This window comes from Cydia strobilella, chromosome 4 (assembly GCF_947568885.1).
Source record: "Cydia strobilella chromosome 4, ilCydStro3.1, whole genome shotgun sequence".
NCBI lineage: Eukaryota > Metazoa > Arthropoda > Insecta > Lepidoptera > Tortricidae > Cydia > Cydia strobilella.
In genome coordinates this window covers 15230843-15257291 of record NC_086044.1, presented here as the reverse complement: position 1 = coordinate 15257291, position 26449 = coordinate 15230843, and the positions used below count along the sequence as shown (strand labels likewise).

At 37.6% G+C, this 26449-nt stretch overlaps 1 protein-coding gene across 2 annotated transcripts in view; it reads left to right on the top strand.

Annotated features, from left to right (window-relative positions):
- Positions 1 to 26399, top strand: part of LOC134741043 (uncharacterized) — a 198108-nt gene extending 171709 nt beyond the window's left edge. For both annotated transcript variants that reach the window (XM_063673787.1, XM_063673788.1), the window contains 2 exons: positions 6880 to 6951; positions 25382 to 26399. In XM_063673787.1, the coding sequence (XP_063529857.1) occupies positions 6880 to 6951; positions 25382 to 25470 (161 nt within the window). In that variant the 3' untranslated portion in view covers positions 25471 to 26399. The remainder of the gene's footprint in view (positions 1 to 6879; positions 6952 to 25381) is intronic.
- Positions 26400 to 26449: the final 50 nt, after the last annotated feature.

The window sequence follows — 26449 nt, the reverse complement described above, 5'->3', positions numbered from 1 at the left end:
GGCACCTCATTAATCGAACCTTCGTTGCTTTGGTTCTCCTGTCTTTCCAGATCTTGCCCAACTTCTCCACTACAGACCGAGTAATGGCTCAACGTCTTCTTAAAAAGTCTAAGAGCGTATTAAATGCTCTAAGTAAAAAGCTAAATAAATTGCGTAATTAACAACCAATAGTGGATATTTATCTATTTGCTATTAATATCGTCTGTATTCCGTATCTTCAATTATATAACAAAATAGCAACATAAAAAAGGTTAAAACTAGGGCCGGTCGATATTTTGTGCATATTTAAGTAACGGTGTTGCCATGCCACACCATGACACCAATACGCAGCGAAATTCAACGCTGACTCAGCGAGTAAGATGTCGGCAGACTATTAACTTTACTTCGGCTATTGAGTGCTTCGCTTCAGGAGACCAGTATAAGTGTGAAGCCATGTTACGCATAATCACTTAGTAGTGTCGAGGTCAATACATACTAGGGACGACTTAACAGACGCGAAAGAATGTTTTGCGAATTTGATATAGGTAGCTGCTCGGAGACTGTCATTTTTATATTGTCCCTTGTAGCATTGTCATTCGCCTCTGTTCATTGTAATCGAGCCCACGGCTTGCATGCAAATGGCGATACATCCGTCTTCGCCCGAATCTATGTACCAACCTACATCCGGTATGAATGACATCAGACACTCGCATACTTTAACACTACAATTTACTTGTTTTTACTTACTTATTTATGTTTGGAAAACTGTTTTTATTTCAAATATTAGTCATTACGTGTGTAGAGTATACCTACGTACCAATACAAAGTTACAAACTAACTATAATTGTAAAATTGTAATAAATTTTTAAACGGGGAAAACTGCTTGCCGTCATGTTGCTATGGATATGGACGTCATATTCCAAGGAAAAGTTTTAATTAAGTAGGTGAGGTAGGTACATTTAATCTACGTACTTGTTTAAATTTACATACTTGTAAAAATTGTGTTTAATCCAGCAAACGTATCCTCGTATGAGCTTGCTTGGTATTAGGTATTCTTCTTGTCAATGTCATTTGCGACATATTACGATGATATTAAACTTCGTTTTGCGCCGCGTTTAAAATGTTCGAGACGAATGACCTTAAAAAAACATAAGATTCCTTTTATAGTATGAATGTGTCGACATTACTCGACATAACCATCCGCGGTCCGTACCATATGGCAGCATGAAGTACACTTGTGTAAAACAGTTTCATTTAAACGCAAACAAGCTCACAGTATCTATGCATCCGTACATCAATATTATATTTATCCATCCATACTACTAGGTATTTATAAATGCAAAAGTAATTTTGTCTCTATTAATTTTTGGTGATTATAAATTGATATTAAAGTCAATGTTAACTTTGTTATATGTACAGACAAAAATGTACGTATATGTACCTATGGTTTTAAATAGGTAACCTAATTGTTAGTAGGTACGTGCATTTTGATCGGTATATTTAGTATCCTTATAGTACAGCTATTTACCTGTAACGTGACTGTGGTGGCGTGACTTCAAACAGACGTATTGAACACCTGTTCCGTTATCTTGATCTCCGCTGGTCCTCATGCATTTAGTTTTAACGTTCTTTTGTGATACATTTAGAACACCGACAGAAAACGCACCAGCGTTTCCATTAGGTACATTAGGTACATTCTCGTAAGATTCCTTAGTGACACTTGTATAGTGACATTGGTGACACCAACATTTGTTAACATTTCTAACTACCAATCAATTGAAACGAGCTGATACGGAATCTTTATGGAAATTATTAAATAGAACACCTACATAACAGCGAAGTTGCACGCGACGATACAGTGCCTAGCCGTGGTATCCTTTGGTACCACACGCGTGAGTACGGACGTGGTACGGCCTCGTAGTAATCCAATATGGTCTGTGCTGCACTCCGGTCTGATTGGCTCTTTGGCTAACTCGTTGCCTACTAGATACTGTTCGTATTCTGAGAAAACAGGTCCCAATGTCACTAAACGCATATGTTATGTATAATTCAGCCTCACCAGACATTAATACTCGTACACACTACGTAAACAACATAAGCAATTGGTTTATAATCATCAGGACTCGTTCATTTGTTTGCCGTATTTTTGGGTTACGGTTGTTAGTGTGGTGGAGCTGGACTAAAGTATTGCCAGTACGTACACGTATTTATCACGCGAGATTCATTTAATAATGATTAGGTAACGTTAATCTATTAAATCCGTTACTTGCCAATAATCGCTTTGTTTATGTATTATCGACATATCACGAGGTTAGTTTTTTTATTTAAAACGCGCCAGTAATCGATTGATGGGTATTTTGTTTGTTTTTATTTAATAAAGTCATTAACAGTAAACTTGTTTAATTATCCCAACAGACCAGTAAACAGGAAAATATAACGTTACCATGTCCTCCATAGCTACACTCATGGACAAATTTAAAGTAACGCAAAAAAAAATTAATTACTACTTTTGAATTTACTTTAGGTGCAGTAATCCAGTAATTAAACCTTTTTTTTGCGTTCCTCAAAACTAGTCGAAGAGTATATAATTATATATAGACAACATAATGCGATATTCTTAAGAACATTTTATTAACCGACTTCAAAAAAGGATGTTCTCAATTCGTCGGAATCTTTTTTTTATTTATCATGAACGGACAACTAGCGGGAAAAATTTAAATTTTTCTCTCGCATTGTTTAAGTAACGGTGGCGACATTTAAATTTTGATCTGCAGTATCTGTAGCTAGTCCTCCATCATATCGTTGTAACCTTAGCATAATTATCAATTTTTAGAACCAAGTAAATTCAACACAGTCCTTTAGTACACGCCAAAACCTAATACGCCCCTTAAAAACCGGCCAAGTGCGAGTAATACAAAATACAATTATTTAATGAGTACATTTATTATCGTTCTTTGAGTTAACAATTAATAACTTTATGATGTATTTGCATCCCGCGCCTGTCCGTGTAGCGTTCAATGAACTGGGGAAGCTGTAATCATAATTCTTACTAAGATATTTATTTTTCTGTTATATTTTTAAAGTTATTTAATTAAGCATGTTTCGAGAAAATTTAGTAAGGCTAGCAGGCCAGGGTTTCTTAAACCTTTTGAAGTCACGGACCAGTTGCAAAATTTAAACAATCAATCAGGATTATTAAATTGTGAAGAAATATTTTAGGAAAATAATAAAAACCCTTATTACTTAATAATTTAAAATGTACTTTTATTATGTTTCATTACACTTAGGTATCGTCAAGTTTACTACAAGATTTCCTAATAAGTAGGTATGTTTACAGTAGGTAACCGACCCACTGCGGACGCCTGATAAACATGCTACCCCCTAAGGCCTAAGGGGTCCGTGGACCCCACTTTAAGAAGCCCTGCTGACCAAGAAATGTTAAGGATACCTAACGACGTAACGACTTTGGCACCATGATTATGAATATAATCCTGATTTTGACTCTACTTATGTTGGCGTAGCAACCATTTGCTTTATAAGTAACGCGATTTATTAAACAGCATTACTTGCAAATTACAAAACCAAATAATCTGTCATAAAAACAATTGGTAGGTACCTACTAAAATTACCGTATCCGATGAGTACCAACCAAACTAAGCTTAACCACCAATGATGGATGTTAACGGACGGCTTTTTAATTTTAAATACAAGGCATGATGGGTACGCTTAGCAGTGTGGCTCATATGTTAAGTTAATGTACCTATGGCGCGACGGTTGGTATCGGGATTTGAGGCCGGCCGAGTCAACGCCACTGCCAAGGTCGGCGCGTCCGCCTCCACGTAAACCTCAAACAATTCGCAAGATTCGGTTCGATGCAATCGGTTTAACCTGTACGACAACTATTGCCACTCGATAACGCGGGGCAACATGGCTGCCGAGATAGGGACTTGATTGCTTTACATGCAGATAACGGCACGAAATTGAGATAGCTATTCATTTTTAGTTATGGAAATCTAGGTTGACAGCGCAAATTGTAGGAAAACCCTTAAAACACAGTTGCATATTATTTTTCTTATGATAGACCCTTGAGAGAAGGGCTTTGTTGGGAAGAAGTGGAGCAGCCATACGTAGAAACTGCGAATGGACCGACCTCGGCTCGTCGGGCGGCAGTCGGGTGAACGCTCGCTCAGAACAGAACCGGTTGGACGGCACCGCGGCAAAAAGGATCCTCCCGGGAACGTGCCTATCTCCAACGCTATTCCCGCTCTATCGGCGACCAGATATTTCCGGCTCTACTTTAGATGTCATTTAAAGCCCAACTCGGTTATACTGCCGATGTATTAAAACAGGAAGGCAGGAAATCGCTGATAATAATATTATGTTGTATTATATGGGGCCTAGCGACGATGTGGGAGGAAAAAAGTTCGTTTTCCGATAAAAGTGTGGTTTTTGGGTTCAAAATTTCAAATGCATGACGGATTCGTTTGATAAAATGATTAAATATTTTTGTTACTTATCAATTCCATGAAACATTACGTGTTCTTTTACGAGTAAAACTTACAGGACAAAATGATTAAATAATTCTAATTTCAACATTTATAGCAACACTGAAAGTTCTTAACTTCTTAGTTAGAAAAGGACATTTAGCGCCACTTGCATCATCCCACTAACCCGGGGTTAACCGGTTAAACCTGGAGTTATCACGGTTACCTACCAGTACATTTTTACGAGGTCCCTTTGTTTGACATAATTATTGAAAGTCATAATGTAATGATTGTCATATTATCATTAGTCATAATTCGGAAACCGTTAACTTTTCAGGATTTTTCTCAGGTTATCCTATAGATAGGTTTGTTTTATGGCAATCCTGAAAAGTTACGCGTTTCTGAGAAAAACCAAATTATGATTAACGAAAATGTGGACAAACAATACAATTTATGACTTAAAACTGTATGGGAAACAATAGAGACCCCATTTTTACACTAGTGTAACGGTTTAACCCCGGGTTAGTGGGTAGGTTCAGTTCAGTTCTTGGTTCTTATGGCATCTGTCCATTGGGACATTTGGGACAATTTTGCCAGCATCAAGGTTGTGAGAGCAGAATTTTAGTATCAGAACTTGATCCAGACCGTGTAGATGCTTAATCGGTTGAACAATCTGAACTTCTATAAGAATAAAAATAGAAAAAAGGGGCGTCCAGAAAAACCAATAGGAAAGTAATGAGCCAACTGCCAGGATCAGGATCATCTTTTTTTTTTCTTTTTAAAAGGAACCTTAGAGGAAAGTTTGAATAAACAAACAGGTAAAAACTTTTGAAGGGGGCTAGAGCTTGATATTAAAATCTTTCATAAACTTAGCAAGGACATAAACAAAGGGAGTGTTAACCCAAGTAAGAATATGGTTTATGTTAAATAGGACGTTGAATATAGTCAGGAAGAAAAACTGGCATGACTATTGGGACAGTTAAAGAAAATGTGATCAAGGGTGCCTTCCTCCAGGCCGCATTCACATAATGAATGATCTAGAATATGGATTGTAGCTAGCCAACCAGGGGAAGAATTGTGGCCAAGTCGAAGACGAATAATAGAGAAGGTAACCAAAGCCTAACATCACGAATTTCATACAAAACCTCTCTAAGGACCCAAAATTGGGAGAATGTGCCGTGTGAATTTCAAGGTGATCCTATCCTAACGAAAAATTGTTCGCATAATCAAAAAGGTTTGAAGTATGCATTAAAATAAAGAGTGACGGCCTAATTAGGTACTACAGTTTTCCCTATTTTAAAACCTTCAGTTACTTTTAGCTACCTACTAATTATACCTAACTGCTTACACTAATTTTCTTGACCGAAACTTAAAAATACAAAAACCAAGATTTACATGGCAATATAAGTAATACGGCATTGTTAAAAATCTTACGCTATTAAGTAGATATGTATAATATTAAGCATACAATACAATAATGAGTTGTCGCTGATCATAGTGCAGTATATCTAAGGGTCACTTGCACTATTCACTAACCCGGGGTTAACCGGTTAAAGCTGGAGTTACCATGGTTACCAGTACAATTTGACACATTTGCAAGTGGCCCTAAAGGTTATAATTTCTAAGAAATTATAGCCTTCTTAGAAATTATAACCTTTACGACGTTCAGGAAGATACACTCTTACATGATGCGATATTAATTTACAGGTCTGTTTGTTTATTGTACATCGGCTCGACCAACGGAGTAATTAATAACGACTTGATGAGCTTACCGACTCTTTCATTGTGTTGACTGATTGATTCCAACGAAGTGTTTATTTTGGAGCTTTCAAGACATTTATTTCTGAGCGCTATTTATTATACGGAAGATGATAAAATAAAATACAAATATCTATCTGACAGCAAACTAATTAAATAACCTATGCATATATTTATAATTATTTATACTATACTCGATCGGTTCAAATGACATTTATATCTATTCAAGCTGTTTTATATCTAATTGATTCATAACGTCGCATAACCCTTTCATGTTTTAGTCGGTTATGTCTATCAGGGATCGAATACCGGTATATTTTTCATACAAATTAACCGGTATTCAATTTCGGTATCTCGGTTGTTTATGAATATTTTTCCATTTCATTTAGGACATTTAGGTGATCTGATAACTCATTGTCCTTACCTAAATACTTCTACAATATCAAAGAAATATTTCGAATGCTACGTGATATTTTGATTTTAAGTTATACAGGTAACGATCCCTGGTCTAAATAGAGGTTTGGTGTTAGATTATATAAAGATATATCTATCTACTACTTACCATTTTGTAATGATTCCGGGGCCTTGTTTACATTACTCGTTTGATATTGATTTGCAATCCAGTCTAGAAATACTATATAAGTTTTATTTTTTGCAGGGAACAATGGAAAGGAGAAGGAAAACGCCCGAAGCAAGGAGGCCACGTCACCGGCGGCCCGCTCCGCTAATGGTAAGTTCTGAGGGCATTTTTTACTCATTTATAACTTATTATAACCTAACAACTAGCGGAACGGTACTTCTGATCACGTGGGTGAAAAGTGCTGATGTCATATATCAGGAATTTTTTTTTGCTACAAAATGCTACTATGAATATTCGGTAAACTAAGTTATGTCTTATGTCACTGTTTTGTCTTGATGTCCGATGTCATGAGCAGACAAATCATAATTTTTGACCATCGCGCTGCGACGTTGCCATGACGACAATCGCGTGTTGGAGCTTGAATGAGTGCTTATTAATCGTGCTATCGAGGGCCTTAGGCGGGGTGCGGGAAGCAGGGGTTCCACGCGCCGCGTCCCTAGGGCTCCGGGCCCGCGCAGCCGCAGCCGCCACCCTCGCTCCCGATTCGCCCCCTCGACCCCCGCGCCGACCCCCTCTCTGCAGGGGCGACGACGACTCGCACTTCCCATCCCTCGCACATTTTTGCGGAAATTGGATCCCTGAAGATCTTTCGTTCCTAATAATACCTATTCATCGTACCATAACGTGTTCCTAGTATTGACGCATTAAGATAGTCATAATAACACTGATAAGATTAATTTCCTCGATACTTTCTATTATCATTACTTTGTCACATATATCTATATCCTAATAAGTACATAATCCATTATATAGCGTGCGTTAGGTACAGTTCCTACTAGTATCGAAATTCGAAACATTAAAAGAATTCCCCGAACAACTTTTGATGATTATGATAATTTGTTTGCACTTATATTATCATTAGATACTTAGTCAGAATACATATTTTTTTTGTACCATCGACTGTAATGGTTGAATTAAGATTTCGTATACCAAACTGTAATTGGGTACTTTTCATGTATGGGCTTCCAACTCAACTAATATTCATTTCGAAACGGTTTAGTCAACTATAATGAAATTAACCAATCACAACTCGCCGCGGACTAGAGGACGAAACAAAACTATAGCTCAAATTAATTATTTATTTTAAGTCGTATAGTATAGTCGTCAGAAACGCGCGTGTGACACCCTTAATATAGCAACATCCATAGACTACGAAAACCGCTAAGCGTTGCTTGTTAGTCTCCATAGGCTACGGTGGCCAAAATCAAGAAAAATAAAAATTTAATTTAGCAAGCAGCACTACCAGCGGCGGTAGCACTGTCGCATTTTTATCGCTTGTTTTTGTCACCATGCGAACGTGACGGGCATAGTGACAGGCGATAAAAATGGAACCATGCTGCGCCCGCAGGGCCTTATGAGCTACGAGAAGATGTCGTTAACCAACCCGCCGGGCCCCGGCGGCCGGGGCGCATACGAGTATGAAGGTATCGCGGCTGCATTTGTTTACCTAGTTTAAAGTATTATTTTTGTTGACTCGTAGAAAAAGTATTGTATACAAGCTTCGTGGCCTTAACACGGTACTCGACTGAAAAGCTCTCCATTATATCACGATTGTATAAAATACTATTGTAAACACCTATTCATTTTACTCAGCAAGGTAACCATAACTCATATCTAACTATAGGTACAGTCACCTGCGATAATATGTTACTCAACGAAGGCCGCAAATATATGTTACACGAGCTGCTTTGTAGAGCCATAAGAGCGTGTAACATATTTTTGCGGCCTTCGAAGGACATACTTATTGGAGGTTAGCGACCGCCACAAAACAGACGGAAAATGTTAAATGATTTCGTTTCATTACAATACTGACTTACTGAACGGTAATTCAACATAAGATGTTAACTCAAGTTACACATTCTGTGGTTACACTCACCATAGAAGCTAAAAAGAAAACGCCTACCAATACATGTGCGCGGAGGGTTAAATACTGAATAAAATATAAAAAAATGGAAACTTGAGAAAAACGGTTGCAGTAAATATTCGCTAGGTCGTAACGTAATATAATAACATTTATCCACATTTGTTCCCCTCCCTGGCCCGGACCCGGCGAATCCCAGCACAGCACAGGGGGGGCTATTGATTGACGCCATCTCGCCAGGATCACAAAGCAGCCCGTACGAAGCAAACGGAAGTTTTAGAGCGTGTGTTGTTATTCAGACTTATTCCTATTTATCAGCTATCTATACATAATTTGACCTGTGATCTGTGATATCTGTAATCAATAATCAAAGGGCAAATTACTACTTATGGGTACCAATTACTTACTTATTATGGGTTATTATTATGTCGCTATCATCGTATCGGTTGCTCAACTTAGACAAATTATATATACCGCCTATTCAATCGCTACGGTTAAAAACTTGCAGTGAACATCGTAAATCAGATAAGGAGGTGCCACATTTCTTACACCCGCGCTACAAATTTCTTGGTTCCGTATATGCCAATACTGGCTTTGGGGCAATGCTTGTTTTCAGCTGGTGTTTACTGTCCAAGACAGTGTTTAAATGCCCTAGTTATGGTTATAATAACGTCCATAGCAACACGCTACCTAACTCTAAACAATGAACTCGCATAACGATAGTTTACATAACGACTCACATAACCGCGTCGTGCTCTACACATAACAATAATAATTATTATTAGGTATTCGAATCCACAAAGCATCCTAACAGCTAGCTGATAATAGTGATAATATAGTCCTTTCATTGTCAACATGACACTATGTGACATATTAATGTGTAGTGAAGATAAAACGAGCTATTCGACTTAATAATACGTGAGTGACCCGATTTAAAATAATCTAAAACGACATTTGTTTCATATCTATTAGCGACACTGCGAGCAATCTTTTAATTGTTTTAATTCAATTTAGTTTAATTAGGTACATGGAGTATTATTAACCTACTTCTATCATGATTATTCATTATGTAACACACTATCGTATTAGAACAGGTACTTTAACCACAATATTTGGATCGAGTTAACGTATTTAGCAAACAATGTACTACGGGTATGATAAGACAAGAATTATAATATACCGACACATATATATATATATATATATATATGTATGTAGGTTCGTACTTCGTCAATTTAAATGATTTTGTTATATATTTTAATAAATTATATTCAAAAAAGTTGGTCTCTATATTTAAAGTTGCAAATTGAAATTTAGGTACGTCTCTTAATAATATTGTAAAATTAATTTCACGTCAAAAATCAAATAGGTCTAGGCCCTTCAACTCTTTCTCTTCCCGTGTACCTATGCTGTTTACCTAAGACATGGTTTATAACTTCAGGCGCAGTTTTTGTCCTAGGTACACGTCCTTTTTAAGCCATTCAACTTAGGCATATTTAGTATTATGTTTAACCGATATATAACATATAGTAGTACCTATACCTCACCTAAATTTATTTTTAACGATGCCGACGCTGGCGTTTAGCTATCACAGTGACGTCATCACCAGTCCCTCCGGGCAAGAGGCCACTTACCACTTGGTGGAAACAACTTGTTAATTGGTTTGTGTCTTGTCCAGTCCATTACTAACGGTTATCGGGAATGCGCCGAGGATGAGCCAAGTGTGGTGGCATTCGTTAATTGATGTTCTGGCGAGCTTTTATTTTATCAGTAACTGGTGGCCGAGCAACAATGTAGTTACTTTAGCAACTACTTATAATATTCTGTTTCCCGTGCATTACCATCATGCAAGCTGCGATAAACAACAAACCAATCGTGTAGTCTGACCAAGTTAGGTTGGGAACTATTTTGATACTCGTAGCCCAGGCCGTGCAAGTGTTATTTTAAACGTCAAACTTACATGAAATTGTGACGTTTAATTAACAGTTGCACCGTCTGGGCTATCAAAATCGCTAAGCTTGGGCTGCCTAACTGCTTCTCAGGTTCTGCTTTGTTCTCGATCATTTCTGATATCGAAAATAGGCTTGTTAAGAATTTTCTAGCATTTTTAAGAGAAACGTAACCATTTCTAATTCATTTTACAATTCCAGTCTATTAATGGAGACGAAGCGAAGCAGGCTAATTTCTAATTTAAACAAATTATTTACCTAAGAGCAGAATGCATTCGATAGGCCAAAACAGCATTCCACGCTTTCCAAAGTGAGGTTAATGTGGTCGCTGGTCGGGAGTACGGTTCCGCCAGCGGAGGTTTTTGCTTGATATTTAAGAAGCCGGCCAGCAGTTCGGCCGTACGCGTGTGTCATCAACATCACACATAGCTACATATAAAAAGCAATCTTCAGTTTGGTCTTCTATCTATTATCTGCATAAGTACCTACATTCAAACCATATTGATGTTGGCTTTCTAAATAATATTTCGCAGCAAAAAATTACTAGTTATTTTTAAAATGTTAGTTCTAGTTTAATTTTGTATTTGATTAATTTGACTTAAAAAAGTGATAAATGCGTGTTAGTGCCTTTGTTTCCGTTCCTGATTTAATATTTATTCGTAGTTTTGGCTACGGAATTGGAGCGCCGTGTTTATACTAACTGGCATCAATTGGAAACGTTCCAGTACCTATATAATCTCATGTCCAGTGCCATGTGTTAAAGCTAAGGCTAGTTTACTAGGTACATATCAAACAGAGGTAGTAAGTATGTATTTTATCCGGTCCAGTATTACTAAATGCGAATCGTAATTGACGCCTGTATTTTCAGTCTTTATTTTATTACCCTAGCCTACTCTTAATCCTACATTTCCTCGATTAACTATTAATGGAAGGCCTTCATTTGTGGGGAAACAATAGCAATTTATTACACAAAGCAACAAGATTGTTATTAAGCATTTTTTAACACTGCAGTTATACGAAAATGCCTACATATCACAAATATAACTATTTGATGCTATTTGATAGCTAAATAATGTTGTGAAATAATTAAAATTAGAAATATTAGAAAAAAAAATACTTGTCAGTCATAGCTAAATTGTGGCTATCGTAGATTTAAGTCTCCGACAACGGCGGTTTACTTTTCGTTAAGTACTGTTTTATCTACGTTAGAGATAATAAATAAAATAAAATAAAGTTTAGGTATTTCTTTAGTAGTCTAACCTAACCCGCTGAATTAAGATACCACAATTAATAGAAATTCCTCATCACACGCAAACTTCCATTTTAATTACATTTTCGGTGCCAAATTATTTTTCACCTCAGCAGCTAGAACATGGGTACTTTGCTACTTAAAAACAGTGAGCAAAATCGCATTTTGCTCAGTGAGTGACACAAAATAACATTCAAGTGATTTTAAATTCAAATGTCATTTCAACATGCGGGGCCTAATACCCATGTCCCATTCACATCGTTAGCAAAAAAAAGACAAAAAAAAGTTCAAACGATACTCAACGGTATATTGACGGTTTATATTAGACCCCCGAAAAACGTCAGAACGCATCGTTCCAAAACACGTATGAATTCTTAATAATTAATTAATGAAAATAAATTTTTAAATTAGATAAAAACACTATATTTTACGTATTTTATTGACAAATTGTAAGGATCCGCAATACGGACCGTATCTTACAGTTTTTTTTAGAAAAAAAAAGTCGATTGAAGTGTCAAGTGATGTTCGGTATTTCCATATTATTTTACTGATTTCGTTCTGTTTTTGTGTTTAATTGCGGTAATTAAACTTAATTGTAAGAAAATCTTAAGAAATCAGGAGTGAATAAGTGATGACAAAGGATTAAATTTTTCAGGTTGTCTAATATGTTCTCACTGCTGAGGTGAAAAGTTGTGTGTACTACGTGAGATCAAAGTTATTTAAATCTCGTGCGCTTTTGAGTTCCTTACTACGCTCAAGATTTTAAATTATAGAAGGGAAAGATCGCTTGCACGAGACAAAATAAGCACTCGAAGAAATATCAAACTTTGCTCTCTTGTTGTACATTGTACAAGTAACTATTCTTGCCTAGGTGATTATTTTAGACCAGTTTGAATGATGGCCCGCTTAAATACGTACCTAAGTGACATGCCACTAATTTAGAGCTAAAGGAGTTCAGTGAACTACGTTTGTCTATGATTAATAATTCATTTAGTAATGGCGGCGGACCGTAGACAGATTTGGCGAAAGGCTTGCGCTTTTTACACGCTACTCGGCGTGCATGATAACGTACCTCGGTAAATAACTTACTTCATTTTCTTTCCTAATTGCTATTAGTAGGTACTAATTTAAATGATGTAACTAAAAGATAACATACAGACTGTTTAGTGTCTGTATGTATGTTTTATTTAGTTCGACCACTTATAGTCACTCTTGACACTAACAACTCAATAGACATAAATATTACAAAGTTATAAATAAATCCTATCTAATGTTGATTAGTGAACTCATCCATGTAGCAGGATTAAAACAGTTACACAACAACAAATCTAATCATACTTTACGAAATATTTGTTAGAGCTAATCCACACACTACGAAATAACATTTTCCTATTCAGTAGTAATTTTATAAAAATAGAAGCACATGATAGATGAACAGTAATCCATCTATCAATGCGCAGTTGCTCGCAAGTGTTCACTCGGCCAACGCGTAGGCAGCCTAACGACTTGTAGGTTAATCTCATGCCCATCTGCTGATGCCGTGTCGTGCACCTATAGTATACGTGCCGCGCTAGACCAGGTGCAGCCGAAGGTCGCGTTGGCGGGGTCGGTTCCGCGTCGGCGCCCTTATTAGTACTCATTAGCAGACGAAAGTGACTCGCGACTTGGCTGTTATTTCAATCACTTGTACATACGACCGGCGACCACTTTAAGTGAGACCTCACAATTCACAACAGTTTCGCGTAATCAGAGATGATTTTTATACTGGTGCGGTCGAGTAAAACCGTCGGCGCGCTCAATAATTTAAGAAAAATGTTTGCCCAGCAACCGATCGTTAGTTAGCTGTGGTTAGCCAGTCGCTGACTGCTACTCATACAATTGCATCGGGTTTTGCTTCTAGTTTTTACTGCAATAATAAAGATGCATCTTTACATGCTACTTCTGGCAAACGAAACTACTAACTCTATTTAGAATTCCAACTCAAATTAAAATTCGATCTGTGCTGCTATATTAATACTCATCATAGCATGCCCATATCCATTTAGACTGTAAGTGTCACCGAGTTATTATTACTATAGAAACGACATACCATACCAAACAATGAAATTGTCGCAATCAAAACCTTTACCTACCACGCGATCAAAACGTAAGCGCCGTAAAATTCATGGCGCTTACGAGTTTAAGTCGCGAGATTCACGCTTCGCTTCTATGGTTTGATGCCAAATCGGCAGCAAATCATGGCGCAAAATATTGATTTTCTGCTCCGGTTCTATACGTTAGTAATAATAGTTCAATAGTAAGTAATATGTAGGTAAACTGGCGGGTGCGTAAGATATTAATACCCACTATGTAATACTTAAGTTACGCAGTGAAGTCTTTTAGAGATCGGATAAGGTAAGTCAGCCCTTGAAGCCCGTCGCGGGATTATCTAGCATCAGCTCACGGAAACAGCATTACTCTACCGTATCGAACGAAGACCCACACACTCGACACGCCGAGAAACACTTTACGATCGCAGAGATAAAGTATTACCTGAACAGTGAGCGTTATCATGACCTAAGATTATGTGCCGGAAATGTATGTTACAAACATATACTTAATATATCTCCTTGTGTAACTTCTCGAGTTACGTTATGATTATGAAGTTGTAGTATTAGTACATTACATTACTACAGAGGCCGTGAAGTAAGGGGTTGCCGGCCGAATAGAGGCCGGCAACCCTTTTTCACGCCGAGGTATGTATAGTGCTTTTCTCAAACATGCAATGAAATAATAATACAAACATGATGATGATGATGATTATTTCATGTCTTAATGTGATAGGTTATTCAGTGCGTGGAGTATTGAGGAGGAACAAAAATTTGATTATTTTTGCGCTAAGACGCACGGTTTAGGAGATACGGCCCTATATGTTTTTTTTTTACGGTCACCTAGAGGGGAACGAACATTTTGTTGACTTCCGGTTCGAACGCCATCTTGATGGTAGCCTCGTGATTAATTCCTTTGTTTTTTGCTCATTAATATTGTTTAAATTGTAATATCGATAGCTTTATTATACAATAATCTAATGTGGTAGTGTGCAGTGAATGAAGAATTAATTTCAAAGCGTGTTTAACCACCATTTTGGAGTCAACGGCCGGTAGTCCACGTGCTTCTCGTAAAATCCAGCTATCGGTTTTACGAGACAACTACAACAACCACCGAACAGCGTCGTGCTCTAAGAGCATTTATTTTGTTCCTACCCTTTTACGTGACATTGGCTACGGGCAACACCGCCCTCAAGTCCATCAAGAAAAGAAGAACATTTTATTATTTTTGCGCTACGACGCATGGTTTAGGAAATACAGCCCTATAAAGATTTTTTTTGTTGATTTTTTTGGTTTTTTTTTTTTTCAAATATAAATTATGGGTCACCTAGAGGGGAACGAAAATTTTATTATTTTTGCGCTACGTCGCATGGTTTAGGTTTGAATGCTCCAAAGCTGGATTAATATGCACTCCAGCTTTGTAAATTATAACTGGTAACACACTCCGGATTGCGTTGTCTTAATTAGCATTTATTATCTATTGAATATTTTTTGTGTTTTTAATTTATAAAATTTGACAAATGTGAATAATTGTAATTTTAATTATTATTAAATTTTATTTATTGAATTTTTAATTTAATTATTTAATTTGAATTGTATTGTGTTGAGTTTTAATTATTTGTTGCATTTTCTAGTCAAAAATGATGATAATTTGTGGTGATATGTTAGATTTATAAGGCTCATCCGGTGTGTCCTAGCCCTAAGTTAGCTCCTAGTCATTAGTTAATTTGCATGTTAATTTGTTTTGTAATTGTACTAACATTATTTTTATTAGCTATGTAAGTTACTAACACATATGGGTATTAGGCCTGAAATAAATGACAATTTAATTTAATTTAGGAGATACAGCCCTATAAAGATTTTTATTTACTTTTTCTTTTTCTTTTTTGATTTTCATTGTGTTTTTTGTATATTGCTTTGGGGTTTCAAAAAGGGGAACGAAAATTTTATTATTTTTGCGCTACGACGCATGGTTTAGGAGATACAGCCCTATAAAGATTTTTTTTTTTATAAAAAGGGTGACCTAGAGGGGAACGAAAATTTTATTATTTTTAATAAAGATAATAGATAAGAAGAATAAAGATTTGTTTTTGTTTTTTTTTGCGTTTTTTTAATATAAATTAAGGGTTGCTTACGAGGGAACGAAAATTTGATTATTTTTGCGCTACGACTGAAAAAAAAATCAGCTGTTTGGCCTGTTCGCATGAACACAGACGCCATGTTTACATTAAAGTTTTAAAAAAAATTACTTCCCGGCCTAGGCCTTCAATTTCGTACGAAATTCCTTTACAGTTCTCTCGAGTTGCTCCGCCCGAAACGTGATATTTTGAAGCCTGTTTTGACGCACATAAGGACGATATTTCATTGCATGTTTGAAAAAAATTATGATTCCTAATTACCACTTTTAGTATCTGTTCATTTTCACATTTTGGGGTTTCTTTATATTTCTCTTTTAGTAAAGTGTAATAATTTTAATAAATATCAGGTTTCTGTCCGTCTTTTGTTCGTATTCAGATTAAGTAGGTATCTTTGCAGGTCACTTTGCAAGAAAACGAAGATTGCACCATAAGTTAATTTAATACTACTTACTCGTACTAGCAATGTTTTCTACTGCCATTCCCATTTTTATGCTTTAATAGATGCTATAAGGCAGTTAATTTTACATAGCTATTTACGTGTCTCCACAAATTTCAGTTTTAATTAAAAATTGAGAACGCAAAAGTGTGTCACACACCGCACACTCGGACTGCGGGCCGTCCGGCCGACCCGTTACTCCAAGAAAGTAGTCTCGCATGTCGTACTGCCTTCGAGTCCCCGCGCTAGCCGTGCCAGCCGGTTGTTTAAAAACCAGTGCCTCTGATGACTACTGGGTATTCCAGAAAATATGCCGTGAAAATCTAGGTAGCCTAAGTATGTGTATGTATAACGCGAGCGAATTCATTTATCTCTCCTACATACGCATCCAAAGGGGGCGCACTACCTCTGGCAAATAAGTTTTGATGCACATCATGGCAACAGCAACAGCACAACGCCAAATCATGCATGAGGTGAAGTGAAGGCTAAAGATAATTCAGCGCTGTAATAACACAACTATATATCATAACCAATATACAATTCCCGGGCGTTAATATACTATAATACAGTAAACAAGTCGATATTTGATAATAGGTAATGGCGTCATTGCTCCGCTTGCTGGTACCTACCTAACTACAGGCTTATTTAATTTTACTAAGTCACTACATAGTATAAAACGAAGTCGCTTTTCGCTGTCTGTCCGTCCGTCTGGCCCTATGTATGCTTAGATCTTTAAAAGTACACAACGGATTTTGATGCGGTTTTTTTTTAATAGATAGTGTTTCAAGAGGAAGGTTTATATGTATAATTTGTAAAGGTTTTGTGTAAATTAGTTGAACTACTCGTGTGAAGCGCTCGGGTCGCTAGTACATAATACATTACAGATAAAGCTATTACACAGTTAGGATGGTCTTTAACGTTAAAAGCTACTCAGTTTTAGAGTAAGCTATTCATGGTAAAACAAGCGGAATTCATTTTCTCATCTCGAAACCGATTAGTGGGGTTAGCGAGATGGAAAAGTGGGTGCGGGAACGGTGGGTGGGTAATACGTCCAAAAAAAAATAGCTACAAATAAGCTTTAAAATACTAATTAAGTTTTGAACAGCGGACTAGAAACAAGACTATTCTCGCTCGCGCCAGAATTAATAATCGGCATGTAATTAATATTGACCCTTTACCGCCGGCGTCTCATTTTATTTAACAACTAGCTTTTGCCCACGACTTCATCTGCGTGGAATCAGCAACAGCAGCTAGAGTAAGTGTAGCGCCTGGATAAAGTGTAATTATAATCATTCAATTTGAGCATAAGCTTAATTGCTTATATCAATTATCAGGCAATTCATTACCTCTCAATTCCACCCCCCTTTTCACTCTCTTTAGGGATGATTTCCGGCATAATATGTCCTTCCCCGGGACTCAAACTATCTCTATGCCCAACTAAAGGATGACTCACGTTAGACCGGGCCGTGTCCGGGCCGGAGCTTCCGGCGCTTACTTTTCTATGACAGGACAGGTGATCACGTGATGCTTTCCATAGAAAACGAAGCGCCGGAAGCTCCGGCCCGGTCTAACGTGAGTCATCCTTAAATCGGTTCAGCGGTTTAAGTGGTAGCATCCAGACAGACACACTTTCGCATTTATAATATTAGTATAAATATTCATCTCTCTCGTCGGTGTATAATTTTTATTTAAGTAGGTAGTTGCTTTATTGAGTTGAGTTGAAATTTTAGGAGGGCAATTATACATCCCGGTGTTACCTAAATACTTTATTGCTTTGATCGTTGAAGCTGTTTCTTTAATATTTTTTGGAGCTGAATGCATAAATGCGAAACCTTATTTTGGGGTATTTAATTCCGATTAGGCTGAGCCATTCCCTTGTAGGGGACATGTGTATAATACGATCCCTCGAGGTAAAATGATTCCCCTTCGTATCTGAGCAACTACTAGTGCCATCTATATAAATATAGTAAATATGCAATAAACGTCGGCCCCGTGACCCCGCCAGTTGCCTCTCTTAAAGTATCATGGCGGTACGAGCACGCAGCGTGATTTTATTAGGAAATAATAAAAAAAAAAATCTAATAAGTAAGGCTTATTTCCGAATTCCGTTACTTTTAGCATGTTACGTTTTATTTAAAATCGTGTTTCACTGTCGAATCTTAATGCTGTTTAGCTATACTTTAACGATGTTTATACTGACACAAGTTGAATTTGAAAGTTATATTTTTATCGATGTTTTCAAATTTGGTGTTTGAGGTAAAATGATCCCTTTCGTAGGCGTAAAATGATCCCTAGAATCTTTGTACCCCATTAGTAATTTACTATGAGCATTTTCTGCATAACATATCATGTCACGAATTTACGTACGCAAAGCCACTTACTTCCGAAAAATTGACCTTAGGAAGAAATGCTAAGGGCTTTTAATGCGGTTAAATTATGGATCGCCTTTTAAAATGCAAAATATGAGAAATGAGTATGCAGTTGCTTAGATAAATGGACTATTCATAAATATCAAAATCTTTTTCTCTTCAACTTTAAACACAGTGAAGTTTTTCCCTTAAGGGGATCATTTTGCACACATCTCCCCTACATTGTATTTAATTTAGCGAAAAGACCAAAACGTAGGTAAGATAGAAGCTACAAGTATATAATTTAAAAAAAAACCGACTTCAATGGCGGATGCCGTTGAAAGGTTACTTATTGTTAATAGTGCACACTTAGATTCCAGACAATGAAATAAAAAAGCATCTTTTGCCTAGTTATGTAGAAAAGGAGGTAAAACTACCCACTTTTCTAGTAGCATTTCGTTTCTGTAAGGGTCGCAGTTCTAACCTAACCCACTTTTCTGATAGCAGTTAGTCCAGGACCAGGTTCAGGTCCAAGACCATGTCCAGATCCGAGTCCGGGTCCGTGCCCGGCTGTCCGGGTCCAAGTTTGGGTCCGAGTTCGGTCTGGGTCCGGGTCCGAGTCGGAGTCCGGGTTCAAGTCCGGGTCCGAGTTGGGGTGCATGTTCAGACCGGGGTCCGGGTCCGAGTCCGGGTCCAAGTTTGGGTCTGGGTCCATAAGGAAGAGAACAAATCGCCAAACGTGAACTATGTGTCATTGAAGAGTTCCATTCTGATCGTCATCAGCAGTTCCACTTCATCAAATGTCACTTTTTTAAATGTAAATGATAGATTTGTTGTTGAAAATACAAAAATCACTATATGTATGCTATTCACATTTGAGGAGTTCCCTCGGTTCCTCGTGGGTCTCATCATCAGAACTCGAGCTTGACAAAAATATGTCTTAAAAACTTAAGTTGCTTAACAAACATAAAGAAGAGGACAAATCGCCAAACGTAAACTATACGTCATTAAAGAGTTCCATTCTGATCATCATAAGCAGTTCCACTTCATCAAATGTCACTTTTTAAAATGGAAATGCTGGATTTGTTGATAAAAATACAAAAATCACTATATGTATGCCTTTCACATTTGAGGAGTTCTCTCGATTCCTCATGGATCCCATCATCAGAACTCGAGTTTGAAAAAAATGTTTCTTGAAAACCTAACTTGCTTAACAAACATAACGAAGAGGAGAAATCGCCAAACGTGAACTATGCGTCATTGAAGTTCCGTTCTGATCATCATCAGCAGTTCCACTTAATCAAATGTCACTTTTCTAATGTAAGTGCTTGATTCATTGATGAAAATACTATCAAAAAAAGAATTTTCAAAATCGGTCCAGAAATGACGGAGTTATGGAGTAACAAACATTAAAAAAAAAACATACAACCGAATTGAGAACCTCCTTTGAAATCTTGAAGTCGGTTAATTATAGGTCTACCATTTTCGAAATGTTTGTGCCCCCAAAGAGACAGCCCTGGGTGGGCCGTTGCGTTGCACAAACTGTCTCCTGTGATTCCTTCATTCCGCTCTGCTCGCACCAGTAGCGCCACTTGTTGCCCAATGTTGGGTCAGATTTTAATGTGTTTCCTGTAGAACTACTACATAGCTCTGCGTCAAGTAGATGAGATGTGCTAGGCTAGGGTGGGTGACTAAGGTATGCATGTCGCAAGACAAGGCATCTGCGGTGGACAGTGTGTCAAGTTACCTACCGTACCAAACATCCGGTGCTTTGATCCGAGCACCTAGCTATAGGCTTGTGGTCCGAAATAAATGATTTTTATTTTTTTATTTATTTATGTATGTAGGTACTTATTCTTTTTTAAAGTAACATTCCTGTTAGAGCTAACCGGTGTTAATTCGAAGTGACACAACATTCGTAGGACCGTAGATGTAGCGCCGGGCGCGGAGAGTGGAGGCTGCGATCCACCGCGATCAATACGGCGCGCCGCCGCCGCGCCGTCGAAAGCGAACGCAGCGACCCCGCGGTGCCCTTCACCGCAGAGTCGACGACCTGCACCCGCTTCCCCTCCCTGCCGGTTCTGAACAACCCTATACTGCTGGTTTCCTCAACGGTCATCCTGACCCAATTATTACCCGTCGTTGGCAATATATAAATTCTCAATCAGCTATGCGATAAAAAAAACAAACTTAAGTATGAGTAGAGCACATCGGCGCCGGTAGGAGCAGTACCACTTTCTAGGAGATCTATCAAACGATTATAAATATTGCAATATCTATTAAGTACTACAAAATGTAGGCGTTCGTGTTGGCACATCGTGACGATATCTTGACATTGTCATGAAGTATGGAAACAAAGGCAAAGGTGCGTGATTCACCCGATGAATCATGTTTACGGAAGCGGTGACTGAGGAAGTAGGTATTTTCTTCAGTCGTGATTCATGTGCGCGAAATAATTTCTAGATAATCACAATATAACTGCATTTGATGGCATGGCTTCATTTCCATGCAGAAGCATTGGCGGCAGATACCTAAAACCGGACACCAAGTGAACTGACAAAAGCTTTTGATAAACCATATCTATCGATTCCTATCCACTTAATATTCAGATAGCGCAAGATCCGTTGCTTCTCTGCGGAAACGACCAACCAAATATTTTTGAATAGCTACGGTTTATAAATGACGAGTAAGTTTAGAATAGCAGATTACCACATACATCACACATACACATCTTTGTGTAATATCAAAAGTATTGAATCTTTATTTATATAATTATATAGATGATTAATTATATACAGATAACTATCATTACTATATAATAATATATTCTCTTAGTCATAAAACCAAAAATAAACTACAGTTTGTACAACACCTTGCCGCCCATCTTGGTGGGAATTCTAGCTGTTGAACTTGAATCTGCCGACCTCCGCTGCGCGTGCTAAAATAGACGGGACGGGAGCTAAGTACTTGTAAAGTCAAGCTTTGATGTAGATTAGTGTACGCTTTGTACGTTTATAATGATTAATAAGCCTACGAATTAAATTGCTTCGGTTAATTATCATGTAAATACTTAACCTTGATATTAGGTGGCTTGTTTAACCAGAGTTGAAAAAATAACAAAATCGCGGCATTAATCCTAGGTAATAATATAAGCAAGCAGATTGGCTACTCCTGACAGCGGCTTTCTTCTCGAGTGACAATTTGTCACTGTGTAATGCGCAATTAAATATTAGGTACCATCCTCGTAAAAACCAAACGATAAGTACCTAACAAAATTAAATTAGTCGCGTCATCGCGTGGTCAGTTGTGCAGCCAGCCCTACAGCACCGGAGTCAAATGTCGAGCGGCAAACCTCGACGACTATTTTTGGCAGCGCGCGTGGCACGTGGAACCATCGCTGGAAAATACCTACCTACTTTACTGATCTATTCTTGGATGGCCTACTAACGTCGACAACGTCGTACTCTTGTTTCATCGACGAATATTTCCGCAGACCTCATTAATGAATAATCTGCTTACATGTTAATAATTTACAGTTACCTATTTTTAAAAGTGTCCTCTTGTAAGCTATTTACCAACTAACTAATATTAATTATTATAGAAATTATTCACGGTCCCGTGAGCTTTATATTTATTCTCCAATTTAGTATCTAGAACGAAAAAGTAAAAACCGGCCAAGTGCGAGTAGGACTCGCGTTCCAAGGGTTCCGTACATTACACAATTTAAACAATGTATTTTTTGTGTGAAACGTGAGTGAAATGTCTAAAAAACCCGTAGGGGTCAGATCAAAACCTAAGTAATTAAGTCCGACTCACGCTTGACTGCACATTTCTAATAGGTTTTCCTGTGATCTATAGGTAAAGAACTAAGATGTGTATATATTTTTTTTTAATTTTAGACCCAGTAGTTTCGGAGACAAAAGCCCCCCCTGGTCATTTTTTGCCTATTTTCTTGAATAACTTCTAAACTGTTTATCCTAAAATTATAAAGAATATATATTTAAGTTTCTCACAATGAGCTCTTTCATTTGATATGTAACACGATATAGTTTAAAAATCTTTATTTTTTAATTTTCTCATTTACTTACCCCCTAAAAGTGGCACCCATGTTTAAAATTCATTTGTTTACGTTACATGTCCCCGTCTTTGGGTCACAAACTTACATATGTATACCATATTTCAACTTTAATTGGTTCAGTAGTTTCGGAAAAAATAGACTGTGACAGACGGACAGACAGACAGACGCACGAGTGATCCTATAAGGGTTCCGTTTTTTCCTTTTGAGGTACGGAAGAATCCTAAAAAAGCATCTGCTAATTAAGTTTAACCAAGCGGACTCGCAGAGCAGAAGTACTAGACATAAGAAATTACCGTCTTCGAGTAGATAACGTTGCATGGCATGACTTAGCAACGTACCTAACTGTATCCTAGCATAACACGTTACGTTAAAAACGCTTGCGAGCAAAGTAAATCACTAACCACTAATCTCCTCAAAGTATAACCCAGATCTCATAAAATACCGTTAAATGTACAAATCTGGCTTTACGTAAGTAGTGCCACGTGTTAAAGGGTGTTAAAGGATGGGGCGGGTCTTGTCTGTATACCTATAGTCCGCCATACTCGCGCCGCGGCGGTCGCTGCTCCGTGGTTGTATCGACCCGCACGATGCGGCAGCCCCTAGTACACTTGACATTCGCATTGCCTTGATGCCTTGCCCCGAACACAGTTCATGATCACAAAGTTCAAGATATGAACTTCTTTCAGTGACGACGAAATGATTCGTTTTATTTGCTAGTTAGGTTTTATAAAAATTCATGACATGAGAGATTGCCTCGGATCTCTCTCTCTACAGCAGTTTACGTTACGAGGATGTGCTATCTCGCGCGTGGGCGGGATTTTGTCGGAAACAGTTATCATTATTTATTCGGACCGTACTAAATTTAATTTCAATAGATCAGAGTAACGACCCCTACCGTTCAAAAAATATAGAATGGTAGAAATTTTACAACAGCCTTAAAAATATGACCTAAGTCTTACAAAATTAGACACCGAAGGGGACGACCGACTCGAAACCGGTTTTCCATACAAATACAAACACATTCTTGAAAATATTTTTACACATTTTGATGTATTTTAATCATAGCTATGTCGGGCCGTTTGATTTATTAAAAAAAAATATTATTATAAGAAATAGGAGCGAAAAAGAGGTTTCAAACAACATTTTGAAAGCCCCTAACTCTTTAAAGTACAAATCGAAAAAAATCAAACTATGCAAGCATCATAGCTATTATTAAAATACATCAAATTGTGCAAAAATATTTTTATGTCAATATCCAGGGAGGAAAATGAGGACTAGGTACTTACGTTTGTATGGAGAATCGATCGTCCCCTATCCTCTTAAGGCTATTCCTAGCGGTTACCACCAAGTTATTATCACTGGTAACAGCTGTTTTTTTTTACTGTTACGCTTTGTAACGCTGCGTCTTACGTAGGCAAACACTTGCGAACGCGAAGCGAAGCGGCGCGTCGCGGCGCGACGGGCCTTAGGCGTTCGCGTTCGCAACGAGATCGCCCACGTAGGACACTTCTATAGGTATCAAAGGATTGATCACCCCGCTCCACGCCGCGCCGCTTCGCGTTCGCGTGTTGTTCGCCTACGTAGTACACTGCGTTAGATGTTAAGTAAAATATTAGGTGTGGCATACAAACACAGACAGACGGACTGATATGACGTAACTACAAGGATTTCGTATTTTGCTGTTTTGGCTTAAGGGTTCCGAAGCGTCCTCTCGCGTCAAATTCCTATGACAGTTCATTTTTAGGGTTCCGTACCCAAAGGGTAAAAACGGCACCCTATTACTAAGACTCCGCTATCCGTCTGTCTGTCACCAGGCTGTATCTCAATAGCTAGGCAGTTGAAATTTTCACAGATGTATTTCTGTTGCCGCTATAACAACAAATACTAAAAATCACGGAACCCTCGGTGGGTGAGTCCGACTCGCACTTGTCCGGTTTTTTTTTATAGAGTGGCTATCACGCTAAATGTTTTTTTTCTACTCGAGCACTCTTTATTTGTAGATTAAATGACCAATGAATGAATGCCAGTGAGATCGAAATCAACTTCATAAGAAGTGGGGCGCGCGGGGCCCCGGCGCAGTGTTCTTAGGAATATTCATACAATATTATGCAACTGTTGTTTTTTTTATTCTGATTTTTAGGCCAAGATCAACAAACACTGATTTTATTTATAATTTTAGGTGTTTGCTGCTGTCTTAGAAAAATATTGTGTGCAACGGTACATAATTAGGTAATAAAAATTCTCGGGTCTGTCTTTACAAAACTAAACTTCGTTTCGTTTCACTGAAAACGCCCGTATTAAAGATGTAACCTATCTAATAACGTTATTGTATTGCATTTAAACTCGTGCCTAATCAAACACCTTTTGTTACCAGGTGATGACCATCCAGGTCAGAAACAACGCAAAGGATTCTTCAGAAGCTTTTGGAAGAAATCTCGTCACTATTCTTTAGAGCATCCGTGAAGCAATCAACCCACGACGACAATTTAATAAACAATGCACGTGGGCAATCTGTTAGTTTCATTTATACAGAAACGAAATGAGAAAACTGTTATTATGATAATGTTAACATTAAATAAATAATACCTACTTACTAAATCCCTGCACAAGCTATACACATGTTCAATCAATTCGATAAGTGAAGTATTTGCTAAGCTTAGTTTGTAATAGAAACAAATAGATGACCATTTTCAGTGTATGCCTACTGAAGTGTTGATTGTGACGTTTATAATGCCTCCTCTACACTATCGGCGATGATGGTTGATAGTATCATCGTCTCTCATTGGCGAGATCATCGTGCAAGCATCCACATGATCGCCTGTACAACGTAACCACCCGGCGATTATAGACGATGACTGGCGGGGTCTGCCGAGTATGCCTTCTACACTATCGTGCACGCCAGTCATCGTCCATCATAGCCGGTAGTGTAGAGGAGCCATAACAATTATAGACCAAGCCACATGTATAGCGCTCGTTATTAATCAATTAATACATATTGTAAAATAACTCTTAATTTATTTTTAAGTTAATAGAATATGTATTGTATCCTTATTTTTACAACCAGCATTTGGTATATAGGATTGTAGAAATGTAGATATCACATAGAATGATTAAGTACATACATAACAAACCAGATTTTCATTACAGTAAAAATAAACTATTAGAACTTGTCGATAAAAAGGAATCGTGAAAATTGTTATTGATAATTTTAATTTGGCTATTTTGTAGGTTTAGAACTTATGAATGATTCTCGTGCGTGTAAAGAACCAAGATCAGTTAATAAGCTATTGATACAAGTTTACATTTTATACCAATCCTTGTATTCATGTACTTAATTCTTAATATTGTAGATTTTGTCAAAAGAAAAATAAATTATGTTCATTAGCATTTCAGTCTGTTGTTTAATTTCTTTCTTCCCTACAGGATTCTATTCGGTGTGGTC